The sequence below is a fragment of the Rhinoderma darwinii genome, chromosome 3 (assembly GCF_050947455.1).
Source record: "Rhinoderma darwinii isolate aRhiDar2 chromosome 3, aRhiDar2.hap1, whole genome shotgun sequence".
Taxonomy (NCBI): Eukaryota; Metazoa; Chordata; class Amphibia; order Anura; family Rhinodermatidae; genus Rhinoderma; species Rhinoderma darwinii.
The window spans coordinates 320824643-320852326 of NC_134689.1; the positions used below are offsets into that span (position 1 = coordinate 320824643).

General features: G+C 42.0%; 2 protein-coding genes across 4 annotated transcripts in view; one reads left to right on the forward strand and one right to left on the reverse strand.

Moving 5' to 3' along the window:
• CERS3 (ceramide synthase 3) overlaps positions 1–17516 on the forward strand; it is a 91645-nt gene extending 74129 nt beyond the window's left edge. For both annotated transcript variants that reach the window (XM_075858253.1, XM_075858252.1), the window contains exons 5-11: positions 7476–7533; positions 9360–9410; positions 11549–11641; positions 11996–12124; positions 12230–12336; positions 13273–13426; positions 16058–17516. In XM_075858253.1, the coding sequence (XP_075714368.1) occupies positions 7476–7533; positions 9360–9410; positions 11549–11641; positions 11996–12124; positions 12230–12336; positions 13273–13426; positions 16058–16174 (709 nt within the window). In that variant the 3' untranslated portion in view covers positions 16175–17516. The remainder of the gene's footprint in view (positions 1–7475; positions 7534–9359; positions 9411–11548; positions 11642–11995; positions 12125–12229; positions 12337–13272; positions 13427–16057) is intronic.
• A 5922-nt stretch (positions 17517–23438) lies between these two features.
• Positions 23439–27684, reverse strand: part of LINS1 (lines homolog 1) — a 32787-nt gene continuing 28541 nt past the window's right edge. For both annotated transcript variants that reach the window (XM_075855285.1, XM_075855284.1), the window contains exon 8: positions 23439–24765. In XM_075855285.1, coding sequence (XP_075711400.1) covers positions 23991–24765 — 775 coding nt within the window. In that variant the 3' untranslated portion in view covers positions 23439–23990. The remainder of the gene's footprint in view (positions 24766–27684) is intronic.

The following is a 27684-nucleotide window of genomic DNA, read 5'->3' on the forward strand; positions in this document are numbered from 1 at the left end:
CCCCTGTAGATCGTGCCCATATGGATGGTTCTAGTGGCCACATACTATCACAGTTCCCACATAGTGCTACAGTGCCCATGTAGATAGTGCCAGTGGGGCTCTCTCTAGGAGTGGAATCCCTAGCCAGAGCATCGGCTGGATGCAGATACAGTTAACACCGGGACACCACCCGAAATCCAGGACTGTCCTGCTGAATCCGGGACAGTTAGGAGGTATGGCATATGTACATTATTGTACAGGTTATACATGAATATAACCTATATAAAAAGTTGAGTGATTTTGTAAAAAGAGGCTGGTTCTAACGTTTTACAAGGCTGGAGAGAGGTTTTCCAACATTTTTAGTATGGACATCAAGGAGCTGCTGCCACAGGGATCAAGGCTCCTACTAGCACTTGCTTTTTTTTTGCCAGCAAAGATTCTATTTGTTTGGTATGGTTACCCGAGGAATGTCAAAATAGCAGCCTGCAGTGCTTTCCTATACAGCGGTCCACCGCAAAAAGAGTGGTGGATACTGATTATAATGTACTGACATATGGTTCGCACTAATCTGTATTCAGTGGAGTGCCCAAGTGCAGTGAATCAAGTCCAGCAATCCACTCAGAAATACATATATAATAAGATTAGATGCAATGGGTCCAGATAAAAATTTCAACACACGGTTTCCAGGAACCGTTCCTCACCATCCCCAATATCAAGGAGGTTAGATGTGGTAGAAGAAGTTTCGGAACACACTTGATGTTTCTACTGCATGGACTCCCAGCAAGTCTGCAAAGGATAAAAGCAGACAAACATAGCGCAGACGCAGCGTTGGATAAATTATTTTGGTACGTTATTTCATATACTCACAAAGTGACAGAATAAAAAGCACTCATAAATATAGAAAATCTCCACGTTACACGCCTCTCCTGCCCGACCCTGGGTTTCATCTTGTCCAGCGTCTTCTGGGGCATGGCTAAAGCGTGCGCTGCTCTCTCTTTAAATACACATCGTCCGACACATCTGCATCTATACACATAGTACACCTATACTAAAACCATCAGAAGGTTTTACATTAATAATGCAATACAAAATATTACACCACTCTTCATTAATAACCGATTATATTGTAACATCTGAAAAGAAACGTATACAGCAGAAAAAGTGCACTGCAATAAGACATTGTTCACACTTGCTCTACTGCAGACAGATTATAGATTCATATGATTCTGTGAAAACAAATTCATATCCGCAATCCACACTATTGCAAACAATTTATTCTTTGCAATGGCACTTTGCTAAACCTTATAAAACATGGCGAATTAATAAGCATAAAAGCAGTAATGGCAAACTACTGCACACAATAATAGTCCTGTTCACACCCACTATCTGTGAACCGACTTACACTTAGTATTCACTGTCCACACTGTTGCGATCAATTCATTATTCACGATAGCTAGTTAATAAATGCAATAAATTACATCCGAAGACATAATTTACTATACTTCCATCAATATCGTTGTCCCGCCTTAAAGAGGCTCTGTCACCACATTATAAGTGCCCTATCTCCTACATAATGTGATCGGCGCTATAATGTAGATAACAGCAGTGTTTTTTATTTAGAAAAACGATCTATTTTCACCAAGTTATGAGCGATTTTAGATTTATGCTAATTACTTTATTAATGCCCAACTGGGCATGTTTTTACTTTTGACCAAGTGGGCGTTGTGGAGAGAAGTGTATGACGCTGACCAGTGACCAATCGGCGTCCTACACTTCTCTCCATTCATGTAACCAGCACATAGTGAACAACGCAGGATCACTATGTGCAGTCACATACACACACATTAACGTTACTGAAGTGTCCTTACAGTGAATAGACATCACCTCCAGCCAGGACGCGATGTCTATTCACAATCCCGACACTTCGCTAACGTTTGTGTGGGACTTACAGCACAGCACATCGAGAACCCGTTGTGCTGTCATTTACAGCGAGATTACGCTTGCTGTACTGTAAGTCACACACAAACGTTACCAAAGTGTCGGGATTGTGAATAGACATCCCGTCCTGGTTGAGCGCGATGTCTATTTACTGTCAAAAAGCTTCAGTAACGTTAGTGTGTGAATTTGTGACTGCACATCATGATCTAGCAAGATCACTATGTGCTGGTTACATGAATGGAGCGAAGTGTAGGACGCCGATTGGTCACTGATTGGTCAGCGTCATACACTTCGCTCCACAACGCCCACTTGGTCAAAAGTAAAAACACGCCCAGTTGGGCATTAAGAAAGTCATTAGCATAAATATAAAATAGGTCATAACTTGGTGAAAATAGATCGTTTTTCTAAATAAAAGCACTGCGGTCTCCTACATTACAGCGCCGATCACATTATGTAGGAGATAGGCCACTTATAATGTGGTGACAGAGTCTCTTTAAGAACTTATTTCGTACATATTTGCTCAACTATCCCAATATATCTAAAAAAGAATTCCACAATATCCATCTCCCAATCGAGTAACAGCCCAATACATACCAATAATGTGCTCAACCTTATTTCACATCCCTTCCACATAGTTTTTACATTTTTATATTCTTTCACTCTCAGAAGGTATATTAGTCATCTCGATGGATGCTGAATGACACTGTATGGCATACAGTGGCATATTGTAGTGCTTTACATTCGCACCTATTTCTGGAGATTTACTTTGCATATGTGCCGAACTAAAACCTTAAACATGGTAGGGATTCACCCTTATATAACATGTATTCAATCTGTGAACTGATCCAAAAGTGTACTTGCTGCGAGCACCCGGAGAGAAGTCAGTCATTGTATTATCTGTTCCTTATTTTGCTTGCACTTAAGTTGATTGTTTTGGAAAGGATTCTGTCACTGTAAATATCAGAGTGCGGTGACGATGAACCTTTGTGCTTATGCAATCCTTTTCACGTGATGAGATGACATCCCTGTCCGCTATCCGCTCGCCTGAGCAATTCATCTCAGACACTGAATATGTGCACTCTCCGTGACCACACCCTACTGGCACAGGGTACTTGTGCCCAGCCTCCGAATCAGCACCGCTTACCACAAGTCAGATTTTGTTAGTGCAAATAACCTTCAGCATAGAAAATAAACTCTTCATTGCCAACATCTGAGGGGCTACATACCGGCAGGTGACTACAGTATGGGGTTAACGTGGGGCACCGCATACTGACCATAAATATAGAAGAAGTATAAAAGATGACAAATAGAGCAGACCGTTGCAGCATTCTGGAATTAGGCGCATTATTTCCTGCAGTCTGAATGGCCGAGCTGGTTTGCATATGGATCAGGGATGTTTGGTTGCCTAATATTCACACTCGTGAGTCACTATTGGACTATGTGAAAAACACAAAGTTCTCGCTCACCACTAACCAAGTGTGGTGGTCTGTGGTTACCAACAAACCATGGGAAAGAATTTGGTTATGGTTAAGAAGTACAAATACGGCAATGCATCTAATGAAACACGCATGTATGGACTAGTGGAAGAGGAGTGATAGAATAAGGAAACATGGGCATGAACTGGTATATGAGGGTGCTGACCCCCCTGCCAAGTGTCAGTAATGCTACGACAGCCATGGCAAATACAAAGCACAGTTACTTTTAACCCCTTCAGGACGCAACCATTTTTTTTTGTTTTTCGTTTTCATTATTTTTCTCCCCACCTTCCAAAAGCCATAACTTATTTTTTATTTTTATGTCGATCAAGCCATATCAGGTCTTGTTTTTTGCGGGAAGTGTTGTAGTTTTTCACAGCACAATTTATCGTACCATATAATGCATTGCGAAACTGTAAAAAAAAATTATATTTGGGGTGGAATAGGAAAAAAACGATTCCTCAATCTTTTGAGGGGTTTCGTTTTTACAGCTTTCACCGCACGGTAAAAATGGCATGTTAACTTTATTCTACCGGTCAATACGATTACGGCAATACCAAATTTATATCGTTTTTTTTTTATGTGTTACTGCTTTTACAAGGAAAAAACAAATTGTTAAAAATAAAGTGTGTTTTTGTTGCTGCATTCGGAGAGCCATAACTTTTTTTTATTTTTATTTTTCCGTCGATTGAGTGGTATAAAGGCTTATTTTTTGCGGGGTGAGCTGTAGTTTCTATTGGTACCGTTTTGGGCTAGATGAGACATTTTGATCACTTTTTTATTTAATTAGTTGTGGCATATGAAGTAACCAAAAAACAGCGACTTATGGCGGTTTCAATTTTTTACGGTGTTCGGGTTGAATAATCGTATATTGTAATAGTGCTGGTTGAATAATCGTATTTTGTAATAGTTTGACATTTTACAGACGCGGCGATACCAATTGAATTTTCTTTTTTTAGTTTTTACATTAGTTTAGAGGAAAAATGGAAAAAGGGGGGTCTTTTGAACTTTTTATTTTAATATTTCTTACACTGAAACTTTTTTTTGTTACTCCTCCATGGGGACTTGAACTAGCGAGACTATTGCAGTGTACTGAACCAGCGATGTAACTAATGTATTGCAGTATATTGTAATTTTTACAGGCTCCTGTTAAATCCTGCCAGATGGCTTAACAGCAGATGAAGTAAGGCAGTCCTGGGGGCCATCATTAGGCCACTGGGCTGGCCTGACAACCATTGGCACCCCAACCCCCCCCCCCCCCGATCTCGTCGCAGGGGGGAGGTAACTTGTGAGAACGGGCGCCCCCTTTTTCAGTGTCTTAGATGCTGCGATTGTGATTGATCACAGCATCTAAGGGGTTAAACGACCAGGAACAGCGCGGTCGCTGTTCTTGGCAGTTAGTCCCTGGTGTCAGCTGTAATGCACAGCAGACACTCGCTGCATACGGAGCGGGCTCAGCTGATGAGCCCACTCCAAACACGACGTGCTATTACGTTGTGGTGTGCGTAGCGGTTCTTTAGATCTCATTTAAATATTCTCCATACAATGCCTTTGAAGATTTTGTCTCATGAAGACAATCCCTTAGCATATGTCCAATTAGGGCATTTAGATATTGGGACCCTTTTCCCACCTCCTATTAGTCCGAGAAGAGTCCCGCTATCGAAGAGCAGCTCTCCCTCTGGTTGACCTGGCCCATCCATGTATTACATGGTTAGCCATTTATTTAAATAGCCGGCTTGTAATACTGCAGATGTATGGCTGGCTGAGGTTCCTGAAGCTGGACCCAATGACTTTCAGGCCTACTTAAATTGAATGCCCTGTTCACATCACGTTCTAGTCTTCTGTCAGGAGGAATCTAAACATAGGGCTAAAACGTGATGTGAACTAGGCAATAAAAGGGTTGTCTTTTGGAAACCACCCCATCAGTTGTAGAATACATTGCCCAATATCCGCAATTAGAATATACCTAAAACAATGAATATTATCCGACACACATATATATGGGTCATATTAATGTGTTTTACATTGAATATAAAAGATAAAGTTACATTCAGAAGGCTTTCACATTAACGTTTATTATACCCTGTTTTTTCTGCAAACTCTTCATTGTTCTGGGCTGATGTATGTTCATGTCTCCCACTATGTATAATGGGTCTGCGTCCATATAATGTCTATCCATGATGTTCATTCTAGAAGCATTCACAAAGGCTGCTGTGCACAAATCGTGTCCTCACACACCATAAAAGAATTGATGTGCTCCTATATGTAGTCTACTAGATAGGGCACCCCGTCATTCTGCGCTCCATAGAAGGGGCTCTATTTCTCTGGGAAGCTTTCCATTACAGTAGCCTCGTCTTTAATGTATTGTAATAAGAGGCAGCGGTTCTCTGGGGGCTGTAATTACCTATCACCGGGAGAGTGGATTCTGCCGCTGCCAAGAGCCGCTATAATCTTATCGCAAGGACAATGGGCTCACAGGAGTTAAGTTCCATCTGCTAATGTTTCCCTTGTGAAATATTAAATGAGAGAACCAGAATATAGATGTAGTGAGGACTCCGAGATGCAGTTGAAGAATGCGTTATGTCAGGATTGTGTTACCCACCAATGTGTATTTGTTGCATGGCGGATCCTAGAGGATGTGTTTGCCTTGGTGGACTGTGTGACGTGTGCTGCCATACAACCTCCTGCAAATGCAAAAAAAGGGTCATTTCTAACCTTTTTATACCAGTTTATGTTGGATGTTGTTCTACTTCTCGGGGATCTTTGGAAAAATGTTTAGAATATGTAGTGTATTGTATACATGAAAGAGAATTGTCTCTCAAAATGGGAAAATAGCTGTATATTGCTAAATCAGAAATTAGAGTAGTAGCCAGTATGGTAAGGCTCTGTTCACATCTGCCTCCTGGTTACAGTTTATAACACAAACCAGGACGCAGTGCCAGATCTCTCGTACAAGGATACCACCAGCGCCCAATGGCCTCTTTGACTTACAACGGGTTCCATCGTGGTGGCCATCATTTTGACTGGAAAACTAATGGTGCATGCAGTACTATTTTTACAGTCCAATACGATGGTATCTGCAACGGGCGCTATGATGCAGATGTAGGCGGTGCTAGAGTGCCCCTGTAGGCGGTGCTATAGAGTGCCCCTGTAGGCGGTGCTGTATCCTCTGAGCTAAATGCTTGCGCAGGCCAGCGTGATTCAGTGACGTCATTACGCCAGGCTTCGCAGGAAGTCTTCCCAGCGCCTTATGGTTATCAATTGTATCTGCTTCCTGAGGACGCAGATACAAGTGAATGTGCCTGTCACTAGCATCGGGTGTGAGGGGGCCCGTGCGGCCTGGCCCCTAAATGTTATTGCCCGGTCGGCGCGGGCCCAGTAGCAGCTGCTATAGCGGTAGTTACGCCACTGAACGTGTCCCTTTGATTGTCATTATATTTCTTTTATCAAAGGCAATGAAGATTGTTTGCAATGTCACAGAATGCCTATGTAGTAAACACCTCTTCAGCAGTGCCCATACTGTAGCCCCAGGCATACCAATACATGAGGCCTAACCCCAGCAGTATCCAGCCCTGATCTATCCACATAGCCGCAGAGATGTCAGACTGACCGCACTTCATGTTTCCTCTTTTATCTGCCAATAACTGATGTCTTCACTTTTTTGTGACCCTGACTACACTGGAAAACCTTGCACGTTTCTGTGTAACTGTACTATACTGTAGGTTCCGCATTTAACTGTATTTATTAAATCATTCTTTCTGTATGTATTCTGCCTTTCACAACCTACCTTTATACACCGGCTTACACACCGCCCACTACACAAGACGGTTTCTTTGTCCTGTCTATTTGTGGTACTTTGTTTCCTTGTACAAGTTGGCAAGTAACCGTTCTCCTTCAGACATTTCTAGAACTTGCAGTCCGTTTTGGCTGTTCAGTTCCAATAGTTCGGATAATGGCAGGGAAATAAGCAGCAGGTTTATTGTATGTAGCCAGGTGCCTTGTCTGTACTTTATGCGGACATGGAAGGAGTCGGCATAAGACACTTGTACAAAACTAACCCATACGTGTCTGTTTCCTCTCCAGCTGGAGGTTCACCTTTTACCTGTGCGCTCTGATCGGGGGGATCGCTGTCCTATATGATGTAAGTTACAGTTCCTGCTGTGATCTGTGAGCATAACAATGCGTTGATGTTGAATTAAACCATTGTACATTGAATGTTTACCTGGGAGGCCACATTCACACATGGTACGCTTTTTGATGATTTCAGTGTGGATTCATGCGCAATCCATGTGAAAACAATCGCCAAATTCCATCACATGCCATCTTACGAAGGTTACGTAATGCATCTAAGATAGAATACAATGCCATACATAGGCACCATACTACGGCACACAGAGTGCCTACCAGTCCATAATACAGCCCCATAGGAACTCCATCTGCCACCGTACATGCCCCATGCACAGAGTTTTGCCTAAGGGCATGTTCACAGGTGGCAGAATTGCTGTGGAATTCCGCTGTGGACAGTCCGCAGTGGAATTCTCCAGCGGCCGTTTTTTACAGTTGTTTCTATACATTTTTTGGCAAGTTAGTTCATACATTGTGGAAAACTCTGCTGCGGACCATAGGCTGCGGTGCGGAATTTTCGATCCGCAGCATGCTCTGTTGCGGAGAAGAAGCGGAATTTCACTGCAGATTTCAGCCTTTGCAATGCAAAAACTGAAATCTGTGGCAAGTCCGCTGTGTTTTCTGCAACGTCTGAACTACCTGTCAAATATGCAAATGTTGGTGCAGATTCGTTGCGTCATTGCCCCAAATCTGCACCAACATTTGCAGCGGAAAAACTCCGCCACTTCTGGCCGTGCCCTTAGGCTGCATTTATCTAGTCTCCTATATGAGAGCGCTGCAGGAAATCTACGATCTTGCCGTTTAGAAGCATGCACGCGGTAGCAAACAAGCGCTTCTACGTACAGTTTTCTACAAAATGCTACGACAGTCGAGGCAAGAAATGCATGTGAAACCCGTATGTTTACTGTTGTATTTGGGTGCGATAATAGGGTGGCGCTCAACTCTACCATTAATGCCAGGTCTAAACCGTGTGTGAATACGACTTGAAAACGTATTTAATTGAATTATTGCAATTCTTAAAAGAAAATAACAAAATGATGGTTCAATTACATTTCTACAGTATTAATATCATTTTGAAGCAACATTTTTGTACTGAGGAGGTCCATCAAGACTAGTATTTATATTGTTTATCAAATTCTGCATACAAAAACTGAGAGATTTATTAATACTTGTGCGCCAGTCCTTCATCCAGTACAGCGTGCTATATTCATCAACGGGTCACACACACTGTTGAAGAATGTAGTGTGGGCTAAAAACACCACCTGGCACACTGGGCAATTCTGAAGCCGTGCCCACTTTTTCCAACACATCGATATGTGTTGAAAAAAGTGATTCAGTGGCTTTATGAATATGGCATTCAGTCGAACAATGTATTTTCACCAGAAGGCTGGCATAAATACATTATTAAAAATAGGGCTGATTTATCAAAGGTGGCAAAGATAATTGTAGAAATAAAGATAATTGTAGAAATAAAGATAATTGTAGAAATAAAGATAATTGTGCTCATCCAGAATGGACTGGCAGACAGGTGGCATGCAGTTGGATACTATTGCACTATGCCTTATTCATAATGCATTAATCTCACTGCTTCTTTCACTGTGCAATTGTCTTACGTTGGATACCAAATGCTTGACATTAGGCAAAGATTAAAAGTTCAAATCCGCAGATGCACTACAAAGTCCAGCAGAGACAGTGACCGTCAGAAATGATTGAGGAGGTAATATCCAGTTCAGTGCTATTGCCCTGCAAATAGCAGAGATTATTGTATCGTTATGGTAGTAAAAAGTAAAGAAAGCACTTACATTACGTAAGAGAATATAATGAAAGGTTTTTCTTTTGCAGAAACCTTGGTTTCATGATGTGTGGGAAGTTTGGGTAGGATACCCAAAACAGGTAAGATCGCTATTTAAAATGGACAGAGGTTTATTCTAATAGCTGGAAACGGTTATAATAAGAATTAATGGGGTTTGCCTATAATAGACATTTATGGCATTTCCCAGCTCTGGGATCCGCACCAATCTCCAGAATAAGTGTCGAGGAGGTAAATCGAGCAATATTTTTTATTCGGTTTTCCAGTAGAACATGTTTGAGAAGCCCTGAGTGATATGCAATTGGTTCCCTAATGGTGATAAACCTTGGAGGATAAATGAGAATTTTATGATTGTGCTGTATTCAGTATGTTGAAACTATAATACAGGGCGATTCAAAAAGGATGATGCAAAATGATAGCCTCAGTATTCATAACCGAGACAACATAACACAAATTTGACATGAAAAGACACTATCCAAGTTTTATCTATACACTACAAATGTTCAAAGTGATTTGCATTGGTGACACGGCAGTTGTCTAGGCGGTGGTCCAGTTCTGTCCAGACGCGTGCAGTATATCCTAAGATATGGACTGTTTCAGTGATGCATTGTCTCAGGTCTATCAGATCCTGTGGCTGAGGGTCAGATACACTGAGACCTTGATGTAGCCCCACAGAAAGAAGTCGCAGGGTGTTCGATCTGGCGATCGTGGAGACCAGCGCAACATTGCTGAAACGTTGTTTCAGGTGCAGCTGAGCCAATGCTCCAGTAGGCAAACATTCACATGGAAACGTGGAGGTGCACCATCCTGCTGATAGACTACGTTTGGCAGATCTTCCTCGATCTGTGGCATAAGCCATTCCTTTAACATGTCCAGGTAGGAGTGGCCAGTGACCGTATCCTCGGCAAAAAAGAAGGCACCGTAGACGTTGCGCCCTCACGTGCTCGATAAGGGCACATGGTATTTCTGAGCCCCACATTCTAAGTTGTGGCAATTGACATTCCCACTGAGGTGAAAGGTAGCCTTATCGCTGAACGCGAGACCGTCCGCAAATTCGTCCTTTTCCAATCGGCCCTGCAAGTCAATGCAAAAGTCACAGCGTTTCGGTTTGTTGTTTGGTTTCAGCTCCTGAAGCTGTAATCTGTACGGCATACAACGCAGATGTTTTCGTAAGATACGCCATATTGTGGTTTGTGGCACCTGTAATTCCATACCAGTCAGCCTGATCGAGGACTATGCTCATACACTGTTCGAATCCTGTTCAGTCTCTTCCGAAGTCTTTGGGCGGCCCGGACTTTTCCCATGACAAACACCCAGTGCTTTCGAATTGCTTCACCCACACGAAATGCAATTTCTGTGGGAAGCACATTTACCCATTTTTTTTCTGAAGGTTTCGCTGTACGGTCTTGCAAATTCCAACACGCAAAAAGCTTTTTCTTGCTTCCATGTCTCCATATTATGTCACACGAAGTACATTTCAAATGTATCACTTGAAAATGAAAGCTGTGCTGTGATTGGATGCTATGGGCAACTATGCCCGTTTTGCTTTTGATTTTTAGTCACTGACCATTAACCACTGATGTTACTTTAACTACAGGCCTTTACTTTTGCACCATCCTTTTTTGAATCGCCCTGTACAGATCAATAAAGGATATCCATAATTATAATCGTGAAGAAGGCGGTGATCACAAGCCCAAGGGAAATTTCACCAGGCATCCGCATTATGAAGCCACATGCAAAAATTTGTATTTCCCCACGTATTTGAAATGGGTGAATTCCAGAATGTATAAAATACACTGAGGTGTTTTCTGAAAGTGTGAATGGGAGGTATTTTCAGTGGGTGCAAGTAGCTCCAATTATGCAGCTCCCAAAACCAAAGTTTAGGGGCGGCTATATACTGTACCTGGCATCTAGCTGAGAAGGACCAATCACCATTGCCGGGAGGGTTATAGCAATGCTATATGGCTGATTTCTGTCTTAACTCGTCAAAAACCAGACTAAAACTGCACTGTGCAAACTTGGTCCTATGGGCAATGTGATATGAGTTTTTACTTGCTTTTTATATTCTGTGTTTTCCCTCCATTGAAGTAAAAACGTACATTGTATGAAAGGATGACTTGACTTGTCTTTTCAGATGCATTTTTTAACATAAAAAAGTAGCAGAGCTTGCATGTGTGAACATACACTAACCGTATAACCCGTTTCTATATTCTCATTTAAGGAAGTTCTAGAATCGCAGTACTGGTACTATGTGATGGAATTAGGGTTCTACTGGTCTCTGCTATTTAGCGTTGCCTCTGATGTTAGACGGAAGGTAAGCGAAAATCGTAGAACTTCGTGACATTTTGCGATCTTCCTCTCAGCGGGTAATTTTTTTGGGTCAGTGCAGGAATACTCGACACGACGGCATTATGTGTTTTTAGTGTCCTTCCAAACTGCCGAGTGATGATACAGGAAATCAAAACATTTCTAAAGACTGAAAATGTAAATCCAGCAATGTCCCGCGAATTCTCCGAAAGCTCAAGGAAATTGAAGGACTTCTCTACTTACGTTTAATAATAGGAGAGCAAAGCATCGTCATAAATAACTTTCTACTTTGACAGAATTGAACTTTTTGAAACCTTTTATATTCGGTTTACATTTCCCTGACTGTTCTTTCTTGATGCAGGATTTCAATGTACAAGTTGTTCACCACTTGGCCACCATTTTCCTGTTGAACTTTTCATGGGGAGTCAAGTATATCCGAGTGGGAACTCTGACTCTGCTGGTGCACGATGTCTCCGATGTTTTGTTAGAGGTACGGTGAATGGTGACAACCGCTTTATATTAGAGTATTCTAATATCCTGGTTTGATTCCCGCTATTGCACAGTACATTATCTCTTCTTTTATTTCTTTTTGAAGGCTGCTAAAATGTGTAGCTACGCTAAGTGGAGCAAGACTTGCAACATTCTTTTTGCCGTATTTGCAGTTGTTTTCGTCATCAGTCGACTTATTGTCTTCCCATTCTGGTAAGTTCTCATCCTCCGGTGTATTTGATCTGATCTGAATAAAACTTTGGATGATTTCTAAGATAGCTGGAATCTGGGTGCATATGACAGATTGACAAGTTACACATTTAAGTCTGCACGGCAGGTCAATTTCTGCATGGGAAATTAGAGTAGCATGTGGAGGAGATTTGTTCAAATCTCATCCATTTTTCTTCTGTATTCCACGAAGGATTTTCTATCCCGATGGGAAATCCCCAGCAAATCCGCTACGTGTGAACGTAGCCTTCCGCTTCCCATAAGGGGGAACGGGGAAAACATTCACAAGGGAGACGTTCATAAGGAAAGGTTTAGAAATGTTTTTCCCTTGGTCCCTCCTACAGGTTTCAAACAAAACATAAAGCGTGAACGGATTTATCTATTGGTAATAACAAGTGAACCTTATAAAGATGAAGGGACATGTCCCCACGACCATTATATATTGATGGAAAGCTTTGGTCAAGCTGGAATAGTATAACTAGTTGTAGGTTATGTCCAACTGGCATTATGGATTAATTTTGTCAGATCTCTGTCTGTGTTTGTTTTTTTAATGATGGGTAGAATAGCCCAAAAAACAGAAAATGGAAATCTGATGGACTCATTATAAAGGTGAAGTAGAGCCAAGGCTTGGAAAGAACAGTATTCCACTATAGTATCCTGGTGTTCTCCATTATAAGAACTGGTTCCCTAGCCGAAGTTTAAAAGGATAACTCTCTTCCTTGCCAGACAATGGGATTGTTATAGTAGAGAAGATTATAACAAACTTGTAGAAGGTCTCGTCCGAACAGAATGGGGACACATTTTTAGTGGCCAGTTGTTTAGGTGTTCTCCATCCTTTTTAATACATATATTCATGTTCAGTAGTGAATAGTCATATAGCATTACTTGTACCGGAAATAACGGACATGTTTGTTCTTGCAGGATAATCTATGCAACTGTGGTGTATCCCCTGTACTACTGCCCACGCTTCTTCCTCTACTATTTCTTCAATATGGTTATGTTTATCCTTCAGTTCCTTCATATATACTGGGCATACCTTATCTTTAGGATGGTGCGCAAAATGATCTCCGGAAATGTAAGTTCTAATAATAACAACGATGTACTTTTTATCCTCCTCCAACTATTCTAACCAAATATAGCAGGTGATAGTGAGACAAAATGACCCCCACCCCCCTCTACTCCATAATAAGAAATTGGAATGAGGGTAGTGGAATAATAATATGGCCAGGTTTCATACAGGACAGTTTTATGCAGTTTTAATTGATCCTACCGGGAGGAGTATGAGGAAGATAAATACTTTTGGTTCAAAATTTATCAAAAGCTGCATTAAATTGCCCTGAGTGAACCGGGCTGTAACATGTTTCCTGATCCTGTTCCTCCTGTGCTGCTGTTTGCAGACGATCACTGACTAAGTTTAAATGTGAAGCTACAATGCTAAACGGGGTGCCCATGGCTCCGCAGTACCCAGCCGCATGTACTCCATGTGACTGTACAAGCGTCCTGCACATGCCTCTGCCGTGTGAATCGGGCCTCAATCTGGCCACAGATATTACATTTATTAGCAGATCACGATTGATTCTAAACCATCCAATCCATTGTTTAACCCTGTGATAAGTTTGAAGCTTGGCCACTACTTATGCCTTGTGCTCTCTTAAAGGGAACCTGTCACCAGCATTTCACCTATTGAACGTTACTTATCCCTCACTGGCCGCTGCTATAAAAAGTTCATTACCGTTATCCCCTCTCCTAAACTCCTCCTCCAACTGTAAATAACGGTCTGTAATTATTTTGCGCTTTTTATCGTAATAATCCGGTGTCCCTTTGTGCGCACACCCCAGAATAGGACATCCATGCACAAGCGCAGGATTTTGTGTGCTGGGGAAGGAGAGGAGCTGTCAATCAAAAGTAAGAAGGCGGGGTAAACTCGGAAAGACTTGAGGAATGAAGATCTGACTCTTTTCAAACGAAGATCTGACTCTTTTCTGCTCATTTGCATACATGATGGGAACACTAAAAAACTGAATACTAAAGCTACAGAGCCAACTAAGAAGACAATTATAGGTTATATAGAAATGATTTTTCACCCACTACCACCTGGTATTTCTGGTTTAATAGGTGAAATGCTGGTGACAGGTTCCCTTTAAAATGTATATTCTACTTGTCCGAGCCATGGTCAGTTTAAGGCAGTGAGACTTTACATTCCTATACAAAAGTGTATGCAGTGGCTAGGAACCACATCCAAGGGTGCTGGGTGCCACATGTGGCTTGAGAGCCAATAAGGCAATGGCCACATTTTAAGACTCTATGGGAGACGGAATGCACACAACTCGTCGCTTTCTAATCGATTCATTGTAACAAGCCACTTACTGTTAAGATTACGTTCTATGTCTCTCTGAATAAACTGACTCTAAAGTTAAATTGTAAGTTGACTAACTTTACTTCCCCTTCTACTGGGGCCAAATTTCAGAGCTGGTGGAACAAAGTCCCCTGCATGTGCAGGCATCCAGAGGCTTATGCTTTTTGCTCTTTGTGTATATGCCAAGTGAGGATTTAAAAGCAGAGTTTTGCAATAAGCCACAGAACTTACATGAGCCAAGCACTGGCAGCAGGAAACTTACCAGCTCTCAGAGAAGAACACAAGAATGTTCTGCATTCAGCAGCAACCTCCACAGGAATGAGGTGCCCGTCTGTAGAAAGCATACCATTCACGAGCACAGGTCCCAACATGGGTGTTTAATCGTGTCAAATGATAGACATAACCTGTAAGAAGCATCACTGGGGGTAACATCTGACAGTGTGCCCTGGTCAGATGCGTCATCTGGTCGCTGTCAACATAGGTTTTGCTTCTAGAAGTGGTGCCAATCCTTATGTAAATTATATACACAAATAATGGCACCATGTTCTATTCCACAAACCTTTACTATGGGAAAAAAAAGCCTGGTTGACCACATTTTATTATATATAGATAATCTGTCCTATCATTTGTAGAAACAATCTTTTTTTACACAAAAAATAAATTCTCACAACTTTATCGGTCCCTGGTGGGAGAGGAAATCGTTTCGTTCATAGGGGTTGTTTCGTAACGGACATGGTGGCATTTAACTACAATCTGTGATCAATGTCTGATTTCTGTGACCCCTGAGCTAGAAAAGCGGTTTGCTATTTCATGTCCAGTGAATTAAGTATTAACTGCAGAGGCTGAAAACTTGACTGTTCAGCTTTGTATATACCACGACGCAGTACTGGATTCATCATACAAATGATACCACCGCCACTCGATGGACCCTATTGACTTATTATGGGGTTCGTCGGTTCCAGGGCTTTTCTATGTGAACAAAGCCTTATTCATGTCCAACTGACACATGCACACTGCTTCTTACAAGAGAAACCTCTGATACGTTGTAGTAAGCCGCGCACCTGTGCCAGGTGGACAAGAGCAGGACAGGTTTTCAAACTCCACTACATATAGTCAATAAGTTTCCATTCCCTGACCACAAGTAGAGATCTTGAAAATGGTAACATTTCTACTTAAACTTCTGCAAATTTCTAATATAGTTTTTCATTAAACAACTATTAAGCTTTATTTGCAGAAAAGCTCTTTACCGATATCGGATTAGTACCAACCGTCCTGCTCTTTATTGGTTCAGCTTAAGGTTGAGATCACTGGGAAAACATGTTCTCAACTACTCTTCCTATCTTTATGCAGATGTCTGGTGATGATCGGAGTGACAATGAAGAAGATGATAGCGAGGAAAATGAGGAGCATCCATTATCCAATGGGGATGGCAAGAAGCGTGTCACAAACGGGCAGCACGACCGCTAGGTTTGCAGCTCGTTATACAGTCGCTCCCCATCCCTGATAAAACAGAGAATAAAGAGTAAAGAATCATTGTTGTTGGATTTCTAGTCAGGCATCCAGCAGGGGAAAGGGGCAGATGACTACAGCTGGATGGGCACCATCAATCAGAAGGTGCAGGGTCCTTTTCCTTTAGGACCAACTATGTTTGAAACAAGCTCCGGCCAATTTACAGGTCCAAACCTTAAAAGAAAAAAAATACACCTAAAGTGACAGCTTGTTTTTTTTTTGTTTTTGTTTTTTTTATACTATAGAAGCAACTTTTTAAACAACTACATGTTTTATCCCGGAGGAGACAACAGAAGACAGTATTCTAAAGTATCAGTGTCTTCTCCCGGAATATAACTTACAAAATTTGTCTGTGTGGGGGCAGGATTTCTTAGTGTATTCCAGAAGGCAAGTAGAGCTGATGCCAACCATGACTGACGGCTTGGAAACATTCTCCTTTTGGATACAAACTATGAAGAGTGGAACAAGCTTTAATTGCACTAAACCCTCATTGACAACTCTTGCGCTGGATCCTCCGTTCCTGTCCTTATTGCACAAGAGGGTTAATTTCACAGTGTACTGAAGATGAGGATACTGTATCCCCCACCTCCTCCTTGGCTCTATTTATACCACGTACGAGAACACAAGAGGAGCTCTGTGTATAATACACACCAGATTAGCTGGGCGCATGCTGTGGCCTCATACATGAGTTGTGAGGGAGGGGACGACAATATAACTCTACCCGTCTATTTCAGAAATGACCACAGGAAGCGCTAGCTATTTCTTTTGCCATTGACACATCACTTCTGTGCCTGCTTTCCACAAACCGCAAAGAACATAGGTCTTTAATACATATGCAACTTTTATAAGACTTTTAGCCAATGAATACTTGGCATTATAACCACAGCTTATTTCTAAAGCCCAAAAATAGCTACTAGCCTATAATCTGCCTTTGCTGAATTTGGAAGTTTCGGCCTCGTCGTCTTTTACTATAGTTCCCGTTCCTGAAGTCCTTTTATACAGTTTGTAGTTACGTGCTGCCTTAATGTACATGAAAAGCAGAATCCGCTGCTGTTAGATGCATGCTCTACGATTTGCAGTATTACCCCCCCAAAAAAACCAAGTTGCACATTGGGGTTTGTTGCAGGAGTCTACGAAGACCAAATCTGGAGGGAATAAGCTGTAAACACAGTGTTGTCTGCGCGGCCTGGCCTGGATACACACATTTGATGCCAGTCTCAAACATTTACACACTAATTTTCTATCTTTCATTTGTCCATGTGTAAATAAAACCACAAAAATAATAAAGCATTGGATTTTAGCTGGTTTGTTGGCAGGGTGTGGTAATTTAAGAGCATTTTATAATGAATTTGTAAGATGTGTGTGTTGCAAATTTCACTTCTTGGGAAACCGTATTAAAAACTTCCACTGTCCCCCATCCACCAGTTTGGATGTATTCTATAAAATATTCCATAATATATGGTTATTGAAAGGAGACTTGCCCCCTCATGTACATGAAAACGTAGTTTTTGACTATGTTGCTTGCATCAACGCTTAGGCTAGGTTCACACCACATCTTTGCATCCTGTTGCCATGGACTTCTCCTGTCCTAAAAAAAAAAAAACAGGATCAGCCTGGATCCTGTTTTTAAACAGGAGAGGAAAAAGCAGCCTGGATTATTTTTGTGTCCGGTTGCATCCTGTTTTGACTTTCATTGCCAGGAGGTTTTGGACATTTTGCACCTCTGGTAGCCATGACACGTGCAAATAAACCTAAATTACAGACCCCTGGCACATGGTCAAAATACCACTTTATACACACACAGAGAACTCATGCAGTTTTGCATCAAAGTAATTTTTTTATTTAACCCCTTCACGCTAATGAGGCATTCAGAGCGGTTGTGAGAAGAGAGAGAAAAGCAAAAAAAACACCAAACTTTTCTTGCTTATTTCTGCTTCCCACCTCACCTATCCACTACCCACTCCTGTACCCTTCCTCCTTGTGATCTATCACTGACCACTTAGTCTTCAGGACCAATTTCTTGGTCCCTGGGGATTATTTTTTTCTTTATAAAATATATAAAACTAAAAAATTTTTTGTTAGTTTAGACAATTTAACTGGTTAGTTTAGTATTAGGGTTAGTTAGTGTCAGGGAACAGTCAAAAAGCGTAGTTAGGTATAGCATCAGTAATCCGTCACCGTAGTTAGATCCAGCGTTAAGAGTCCATCACCGTAGTTAGGTTTAGCGTCAGGGAAGCTCGGAATAATCTAGTTAGGTTTAGCGTTAGGCACCTGTCACCGTAGTTAGATTTACTGTCAGGGAATAGTCACCGTAGTTAGATTTAGTCTCAGGGAAGTTCAAATAAAATCTGCTTAGGTTTAGTGTAAGGAACCCTTGCCCTAGTTAGGTTAAGTCTCAGGGATGCCCACTCGTTCTATAAAAGCACCAATTTTTTTGGCTGGTTTAGGTAGCAGCCTATTGCTCCTAGTTAGGGAAGCAAACAAACATGTCCCAATGGACATTTACTGCCGAAGAGGCATATTCATTTCTTGGTGCGACTCCTCAGCCAGTGATGAAGAAGAGGAACCCCCTAGGAGACGCCCCAGGACCACCACTACAGAGCGAAGGGACCCCATTTGGACCCCCACACCAGACATTTATGAGCCCCGAGTACACAGGCAGCCCAGGGATCAAATTTAATAAGGCAGGGCTCAGTGAAATGGACTTTTTCAAGTTGTACTTCACTGATGACTTTGGGAGGCTATAAGCTCTATAGACAAATTTATATGCCCAACAATATATTACTAAGAACCCCACATCATTTTATGCCCAATCCCACAGGTGGACCCCTGTAGACGCAGCAGAGTTGGGTAAGTTCTGGGGACTTCACTTGAACATGGGGCTTCTGAAAAAGCCGTCCATTAGGACCTACTGGAGCACGGACCTCTTATACCACACCCCAATGTACCATATGGCCATATCCAGGATGCGTTATGAGGCAATACTTCGCTTCTTACATTATACGGATAATGAGCAGTGCCCACCCCGAGATGACCCCAGTTTTGACTGTATAAAACAGACCCCTATTAGACCATTTCAGTGCCCGGATTTCCCAAGCATACACCCCCTGAGAAGTGTATTTCTGTTAGATTCCCTGGTACATTTTAAAGGGAGGCTTCAATTCCGCCAGTACCTGCCAAGTAAGAGGGCAAGGTATGGCGTGAAGATGATAAGCTGTGCGAGAGTGCATCAGGGTATACCTACAAATTTAGGATATATGAAGGGAAGGACACCAGTATTCAGCCCCCAGAATACCTGTGGGGTCAGAATGCAAAAATTGTGTGGGATTTGGTGCACCCACTGCTGGACCAGGGCTACCACCTCTGCCTGGATAATTTTTATACCAGCGTCCCACTCCAAGTGCCTCGCTTCCAGAAGTACTGCAGCACTGCTAGAAGAAATCTGAGAGGCCTCCCTAAGACTCTGCTTGGGCAAACAAGGGGTGAGAGCAGGGCACATTCTAGCAGCAACATATTTTGTGTCAAGTACAAGGACAAGAGATATCTTTGTATTGACAATACATGGCCACACCAGTACCCATGTACTAGTACAGAGACCCTGAGTCATCAGTTGTCCAGTAGGGGACAAACCCTCTCACCTACATTTACAGGTGCATGTGTTAAAGAAATGTTAAAACCGCAGGACTGCACTGATCAGTTTTTGCATGCAAATTAAATTGGGGTTTATATAGGTAAAGAATTTTCCCTCCCCTATACGAGCTCTAACCATAATTAATAATCACAAATCCCTAAAACACTCAGATTTTACACTAAAGATTACTTTCTAATTTGCTTGACCAGTGACCATTATCTATGTACATGTGTGTGAGCTCTTTGGTATTATAGGTTCTTTCACCTCTAGGTATCTGAAGCTTATTACCCTGGACAAGCTATTATTCACTGCAGGAGCCCCAATACAAGCTTCATTGAAGGAACCCCATTTAATGATTGCATGGAATTAAGGCCTCATGCACATGACCATAGCCATGTGCACGGCCGTGATTTTCAGGTCGGCCGGCTGCGGACTGTCAGCCGCAGGCCGCCCGCAAATCGCAGGACATGCACATGGCCGCGGCCATTGTTTCCGGGCCGTGCAAGGACCGCAAAAACTACGGTCGTGTGCACGGCCCCATAGAAAAGAATGGGGCCGCAATTCTCCCGTGGATTTTCGGGGGAATTGCGGCCGCAAAAACACGGTCGTGTGAATTAGGCCTAACATTTAGGCCGGGGCTAGAGATTTGTTTTGTAGTAGACTACATTAGGCTCGGGCTATTTATCTCACTCCAGAAATAAAATCGCTGTCTATACCAATGCATTGAGTAGCTTCAAAAAAAATATCTTTAAAATCGCTCCAGTCAAGTGATTGACTGGTTAGCGTTGTTGGGTTTTTGTTTTAAATCCACATGCTGGGATTTCAGAGCTACCCATTTCGCAATGCATTCCTATAGATCGGGGATTATCGCTCACTACAAAACAAAAGTCTAGGTCTAGCTCCAGAATTAATTACAAACTAAACACCAATTTGAGATGTTGCTCTATGGGCAGGATGTATTTACACACCGTACACAGGCTTGCACATACAGTTTGTCTTATGGGTGATCTTTGTACATTGAACTCTATATATGCAGCTCAGTGAGCTTCATGTATTTTGTAGTCGACTTGTAGAAAATTGAGCTAGCTAACCGGGCACAATTCCAGTGATCTTGCCCACGTGTTATAAAATGTGTGCCCTTTGTACCAACCTAAAACCAGCAGAAACGCATTTTGCTCTGTTTTGATACAGGAGACTCGTAATCTGTGTTTTGCGTATCGTACATTAACCAGTTAAATACGTCACAATTCTTTATGCAGGAAGCAGAATGTGTTTTCTGCAAATAAACAGGACTCCTTGATATTGTGGCGTACATAGATTAGAGCACTTGATGTGGAGTATAATTCTAATAAGCGACAAAATGAGGTAGAGTAATAACTGGTCAGTGTTGCTGTGGGAGCACTAAAGAATTCGCTGTTCAGAACATTCCTCCACCTCCTACTGATAAGTTTGTAGAAGTTGTTCAGTTGAAGGAGAGCAAACATACGTAGCCTTAATGTGTGACATTCAACAGATCTTAAAGTGCACCTCTTCAAAAACATAGCAAGGACATCCAGAACAATACCTATATAGCAGTGAATATGTTTGAAGCCTCATGGACAAGCTCTTTTTTTCTATGAAAATTCTTTATGCTTTAAAATTAAAATAGTGCATGTGGAAATGAGGGGCTGGAGGAACGGTAAAAGATAGTTACAATAAATGTAAGGGCCTGTTCACATCAGCGTTGGTTTCCGTTGAGGGGTTCTGTCTGAGCTGTCAGGGGAACCCCTCAATGGAGAGGCTAACTGAAACCTTAGCTTCCGTTTACGTCACCATTGATCTGAATGGTGATGGAAACTTTGCGAATGGTTTCCGTTTGTCACCATTGTGACAGGGTACAGTTGTTTTGACAATAGCGCAGTCGACCGCGCTATGGATTCCATCAAAACAACGGAAACCATTAGCAAAGTTTCCATCACCATTGAGATCAAGGGTGATGCAATTGGAAGCTAAGATTTCAGTTAGCCTCTCCGTTGAGGGGTTCCCCCCGACTGAAAGCTCAGACGGAACCCCTCAATGGGAAGAAACGCTGATGTGAACAGGCCCTAAACAACAAAGTCTGCAGATTAATTGAATCAAGTTACAATGCAAGACCCTGTTCACATTCGGCATTCTGTTCAGAGGAGCAGAACAACGAAAAGGCTGGAAGCACCGGTCCGTACAGTGGAGACAATGGTACCCTACGGAATCCATTGACTTTCTTATGACGCTATGGCATTTAATTCCCTCAACCATTCTTAGTACAAGCTAATCTTAATCTCTGCTAAAACATTTCAACCATACATATTGCATCAGTCAGTAATACATGTGAATATATGAAATTATAAATTTAACTTGCTGCAAATGGAAGATCTGCACGGTTCTGAAGTTTTTGTTTTGCAGCGTATGGACGATGTTTTTTCAAGTCTCAACCACTCGGCGGCTACTGTAATATGCTGTGGAATTTCCATAGTCTAAGGCCTCATGCACACGACCGTGTTCGGTCCGTGATATACGGTCCGCATGTCGGCTGCATGTCCCGGACCGAACACAGTGCAGGGAGTCGGGCTCCTAGCATCACACTTATCTATGACGATAGGGGTCACTGCCTGTCCGCGGAACTACTGTCCCGTACTGTAATCATGTTTTAGTGTGTGACAGTAGTTACGTGGATAGGCAGTGACACCTAGCGTCATAGATAAGTATGATGCTAGGAGCCCGGCTCCCTGTACTTTGTACGGTCCGGGACAAGCGGCCGACATGCGGACCGTATATCACGGACCGAACACGGTCGTGTGCATGAGGCCTTAACGCTACATGTGGTTGTACCCCAAGGCCTCATTTAGACTAGCGTGCAACTTATCTGTGTGACGGCCGTTAAAACGGTTGTCACACGGACACATGCATCTCACTGGGCCGTTCACACGGCCATGGTTTCAATGGACCTTGAGAAGGGTCTGTGGAAAAATAGGACGTTGTGTTTTCTTGCGTTTTCACGCATGCCTCCATAGATTCTAGTCTGAGGGAACCGTGATAACGCGTCCCACACGGTGCATCTCAGACGTGAAAAACAGACGTTCTTCAAGTCTGAGGTTGCACACACTCTTCGGAATGTAGCCTTAGGCTGGGTTCCCACAGTGCAGATTTTGCATGCATTTTTTTTTTAAGTCAAAACCGGGACCGGAACCTAAAACAGAAGAAATATATAGATCTATTATATAGGTCTAGTCTCCTGGATCCAATACTGCTTTGAGCTTACAAAACGCAGGCAAAATCTGCCAAAACCTGTCCGCTGTAGAACCATAAAAAGGAAAAAAAAAAAAGGAGTAGGGGGATGCAGCTGCAGTTTCTACCTCTGACTGCATGTTATGACAAGGGAGGGAGAACTCAGAGCGGCTATACACCACCCCAGGAAGACTCAGGCCACTCAGCAGGTACGGAGAGAGCAAAATGCACATTCACGGAAAGCAGCAGTGAGGGGAAATCATTTCTGGCTACGCAGCGTACATCTACAGCTGCCTAAGAAATTATTTTTATTCTCTACAAAAGTATAAAATTGACGTAATCCAAATGCTACTTCAACTACTTTTATTTCCATGAAGACAATTTACATTACTGTAACAGGCAGTCGACAAGCCGTCAATGTTTTAAGTAAATAGAAATTACATCAAGCAACAAGAATTTGGTCCCAGTATTCCACACATGGTGCCCATCTACAAGACATTGATAACAAGAAGTGCGACTGTGTAAGACACAGATCAACAGCAAATTATAGCACCAGGTTCAGGTTAGTTTGAACCAAATTTAGATCATGGCCTAAATATTCTGATCTTCACAACTGTCAGAAATGTTATTGCGGATAATGAAGTCAGTGCAAGAAGACGCTTTGTGGAAGGAACTAGTACATATGAATGCAGGTTTTTTTCATTAGTTATTCAATGATCGCCCTACAGAATCCGGAGGTAAAAGATAGCCTGTCTATTGATGGATTGCCCATAAAATGATTGAGCTTTTTCTAGCAAAAGTAGAGAATATCTGGCTACAATTTTCAGTAAGAAATAAAAACAAACTTTTTTGGGGAATAGATCCAGATTACATGCGTGGACAATGATTTACATGTCACATTTATTCTTTGCTTAGAGCACACACGTAAGTGAGTAGCTTTAGTAATGCAGACGGGTTGTACGGAAACAGCTTCTTTTTATGGAGTCTGTTAACGGCTTCCTGAAGATCTACCAGACATTGTGCCGATTTCTGCCTAATGCCCATAGCCTGGCATGTACTGGTTGCAGCTTGCATATTTGCTGATGTGGTACTGAATACCGAACACATTTCCGTCAGCCCTAGCTGCTCCATAGGTTTAGGTGATCTGTCAGCCCCTGCACGGTGTGTGACAACTAGACAAGGTTCACAGCCTGACATTTCGGATTCTGAATCTTCGGAGCTGTCATAGTCTACAAGGCGTTGAAGAGCACCTAAAGAAGAGGAGGTTTCAGAGTGAAACTGGTGAGAACGAGGTGACAGCTGATTATTTCGACCAGACCCAGTAGATGTATCCACGTGTGGACGGGGAATGCATTCTTGTGCACGTGGCTTGCCCACTGTCTGCAGAGGACAGACAGAGACATTGGCCACACCAGGTAACTGGAGAGAGGTCGATTTGTCAAGAAAGGTGCAGTTTAAGCAGAATTGAGGCCAGTCTTCCTTCAGAAGCTTCAAATACCTGACAAAATACTCCAGAAAGCAAGTCTCTGAGGAGATCAGAAAGTCCAGCAGGACTGATGCATCAAACGCCACGTTCTTTAACAGGAACAAGAAGATACAGTGGGGATTGATCCCGCACTGATGTGATGGTAACTTCCAAGTGTCCTTCTCTTCATCACTAGTTGTAGAGTGTAGTCTAACAAAAAAAAAAACATGCTTGTTAATATTGTAGATGAAAACCTATACAATTATAGACCATTGGCATTTGCCGAGATCGCAAAACAGAACTCAATACCTATAAATGACTGTGAAGACAGCTAGTATATCCAAAAAATAAGCGACACATAGCACAAATTATGTACCATGACAATAAAAAACAAACTTTATTATATTGCACATAACAGCAAATTGGCCATCACAAGATAAAAACAGTAGTACACACAATTAAAAAGGAGAGTGTGGAGAAACAGCGTAAATAATCCAAGTTATACGCTAACACAATATGAACATCACGTGATGTGGTAAAGTACAGAAATCTCCATCCAAGAAGGATGGATCATAAGCCAAATTGTAAAGCAAGAAAACAGAAAAGGCCATAGATGTGTTATGCACCTAGCCAGAAATCACAAAATTGTGCACACCTATGAAAATACAAGGCTAGGACTGCACAAATAGCCCATGAAATAGGGCCGTTTTTGGGTCTAAGAGAAATGCACATCTCCACACAGACCGCCCCCAACGCGCATTTCGCCGTCAGCTTTCTCAAGGGGTACTGACTGATGGGATAATGGTCACTTTAAATATAGAACACAAGGGGAGGGGATTGTAACAACATCCAATGGATGCAAAGTATACACAGCCTATGGGTATTATAATCACAGGAAAAAATACGCCTACCATGCTGCAGAGGTCCAGGGATGTAAAGAAAGGAAAGGGGCTGCACTCGTGCTTGCAGGCGCCATAATGCCCCCCCCGGCGCTTATCCGAGCGCCGGAAGTCATGCCCTTAAACATAGGCATCATGAGAGTACGCACTGCGCGTGCGCACCTAACAGTTTGGAGGAGGGACTGACGTGGCCATACTTGATATATAGGGAAAGAGCGGTAGCCATCTTGGAACCTGGCAAATGTGGCAGAAACCCAGACATATAAATAGAGAAGTATATAAAGTAGGGATGCCGTATACATCGATGGGACTATCCACCCCAAAATAAGGGGTGGAGGATAAGTACCAGTGATGAAGCACAGCAGCCAAAGTTCAAAATAATCCCAAATGACTGTGTTATAGGTGTTTGAATAGGATATGTGAACTGTTGATGTATATACCCTGACATTAACATCCCATTTAGACATACATATATATATTGATCTATCTCTCAACAGCAGTATAAAATTTAGACATCACTGTATATATATATTAACATACAAAGCACCATACACTTTAAAACTTCACTTTAATCTACAATAAAAGCCATGGAATAAAACAAAAAACAAAACAAAAAAAAATAGATTATATATATATATATATATATATATATATATATATATATATATAATATATATATAATGTGAAAGAATCAGTGAATAATAGAAAGTGTGATCCACTATGCAATCCACGGGTTTGTGCATTTCTCTTAGCCCATGAAATAGGGCCGTTTTTGGGTCTATTTGTGCAGTCCTAGCCTTGTATTTTCATAGGTGTGCACAATTTTGTGCTTTCTGGCTAGGTGCATAACACATCTATGGCCTTTTCTGTTTTCTTGCTTTACCATTTGGCTTAGGACACATCCTTCTTGGATGGAGATTTCTGTATTTTACCACATCACATGATGTTCATATTGTGTTAGCGTATAACTTGGATTATTTACGCTGTTTCTCCACACTCTCCTTTTTAATTGTGTGTACTACTGTTTTTATCTTGTGATGGCCAATATAATAAAGTTTGCTTTTTATTGTTAATATTGTAATCTAGCCTTGTTGTGTCTCCAGATTTCTCATTGTTCAACGCCGTGCAGAAAAGTTCAAGGAAGCATGCAAATAGTGAAAGTTCTCTTCTTTGGCACCTTGGAGAAAGGGCGGTTTTAGAACATTTGTAACACCCTGGAATCCGCACATAGAGTTCTTACTGGTCTGTTGCCGTATAGCGACTCCATGAAGCTCTACGCAGCATGCAAAGCTGCAAGACAATTACATTTTTTTTTGTATGAATCCGTGAGAAAAGAAATATCCGAATGGCTCAGTATAAAAGCGGAGCCACACTGCCTATGTGCAGTATGGGCCCACAGACGGTATACTAAATCATCAGTGCAACTCTTGGAAGGCACAGATTCTCCCTGCGGAGATCCAGTTGGAAGAAAGTCTTAAGGCAAATGATCCCTGGGAGAATCCGTACTTTCCAAGAGCTGCTTCAACGGCATCTTATTCAGCCAACCAGAACCTTGATCGAATCTGATGAGCAACAACTCTGAAATGGTGTCGTCTACAGATGGGCATCTCGGATTTTGCGTCTGGATTTGGAAACCAAAACGAGGAGTGGATACAACACAAGGAAGAGTTATAAATCTTTCCATTACACTTTTTCTATGTGTAGGTTCCACTCCTGGTTTTGGCTTACAAGTACGGATATAAAATACGGCCATGTAAAAGAGGCCATAACCGGAGTCTTGTTTCTTGTATAAAAGGGTTGGACATTGACATACAAGGTAGTCACCTACAGGCAACACTGTAGAGAGTTTTCTTCCTTCTGGAGGAGATAAATTGTGCCTTGCGAAAGTACTCAACTTCCCTTGGTGTTATTCCGGTTTTGTTTTTTACATTAAAACCACGAATTAAAATGGATTTTACTATGAAACCACTAAATAAGGTCTGGTCAAACCAACTAATTTCAAAAGTCCCATAGTAAGTTGAATAAGGTCCCCCTGTGTGTGATCCGTGTTACATGAGTTCACCACAAATACACCTGTTCTGAAAGGCCTGAGTCTGCAACACCGCTAAGCAAACATGGAGACCAAGGAGCTCTCCAAACAGGTCAGAGACAAAGTTGTAGGGAAATATAGATCAGGGCCGGTTTATTAAAATAAATAATTAATTATATTATATTATATTATATTATATAT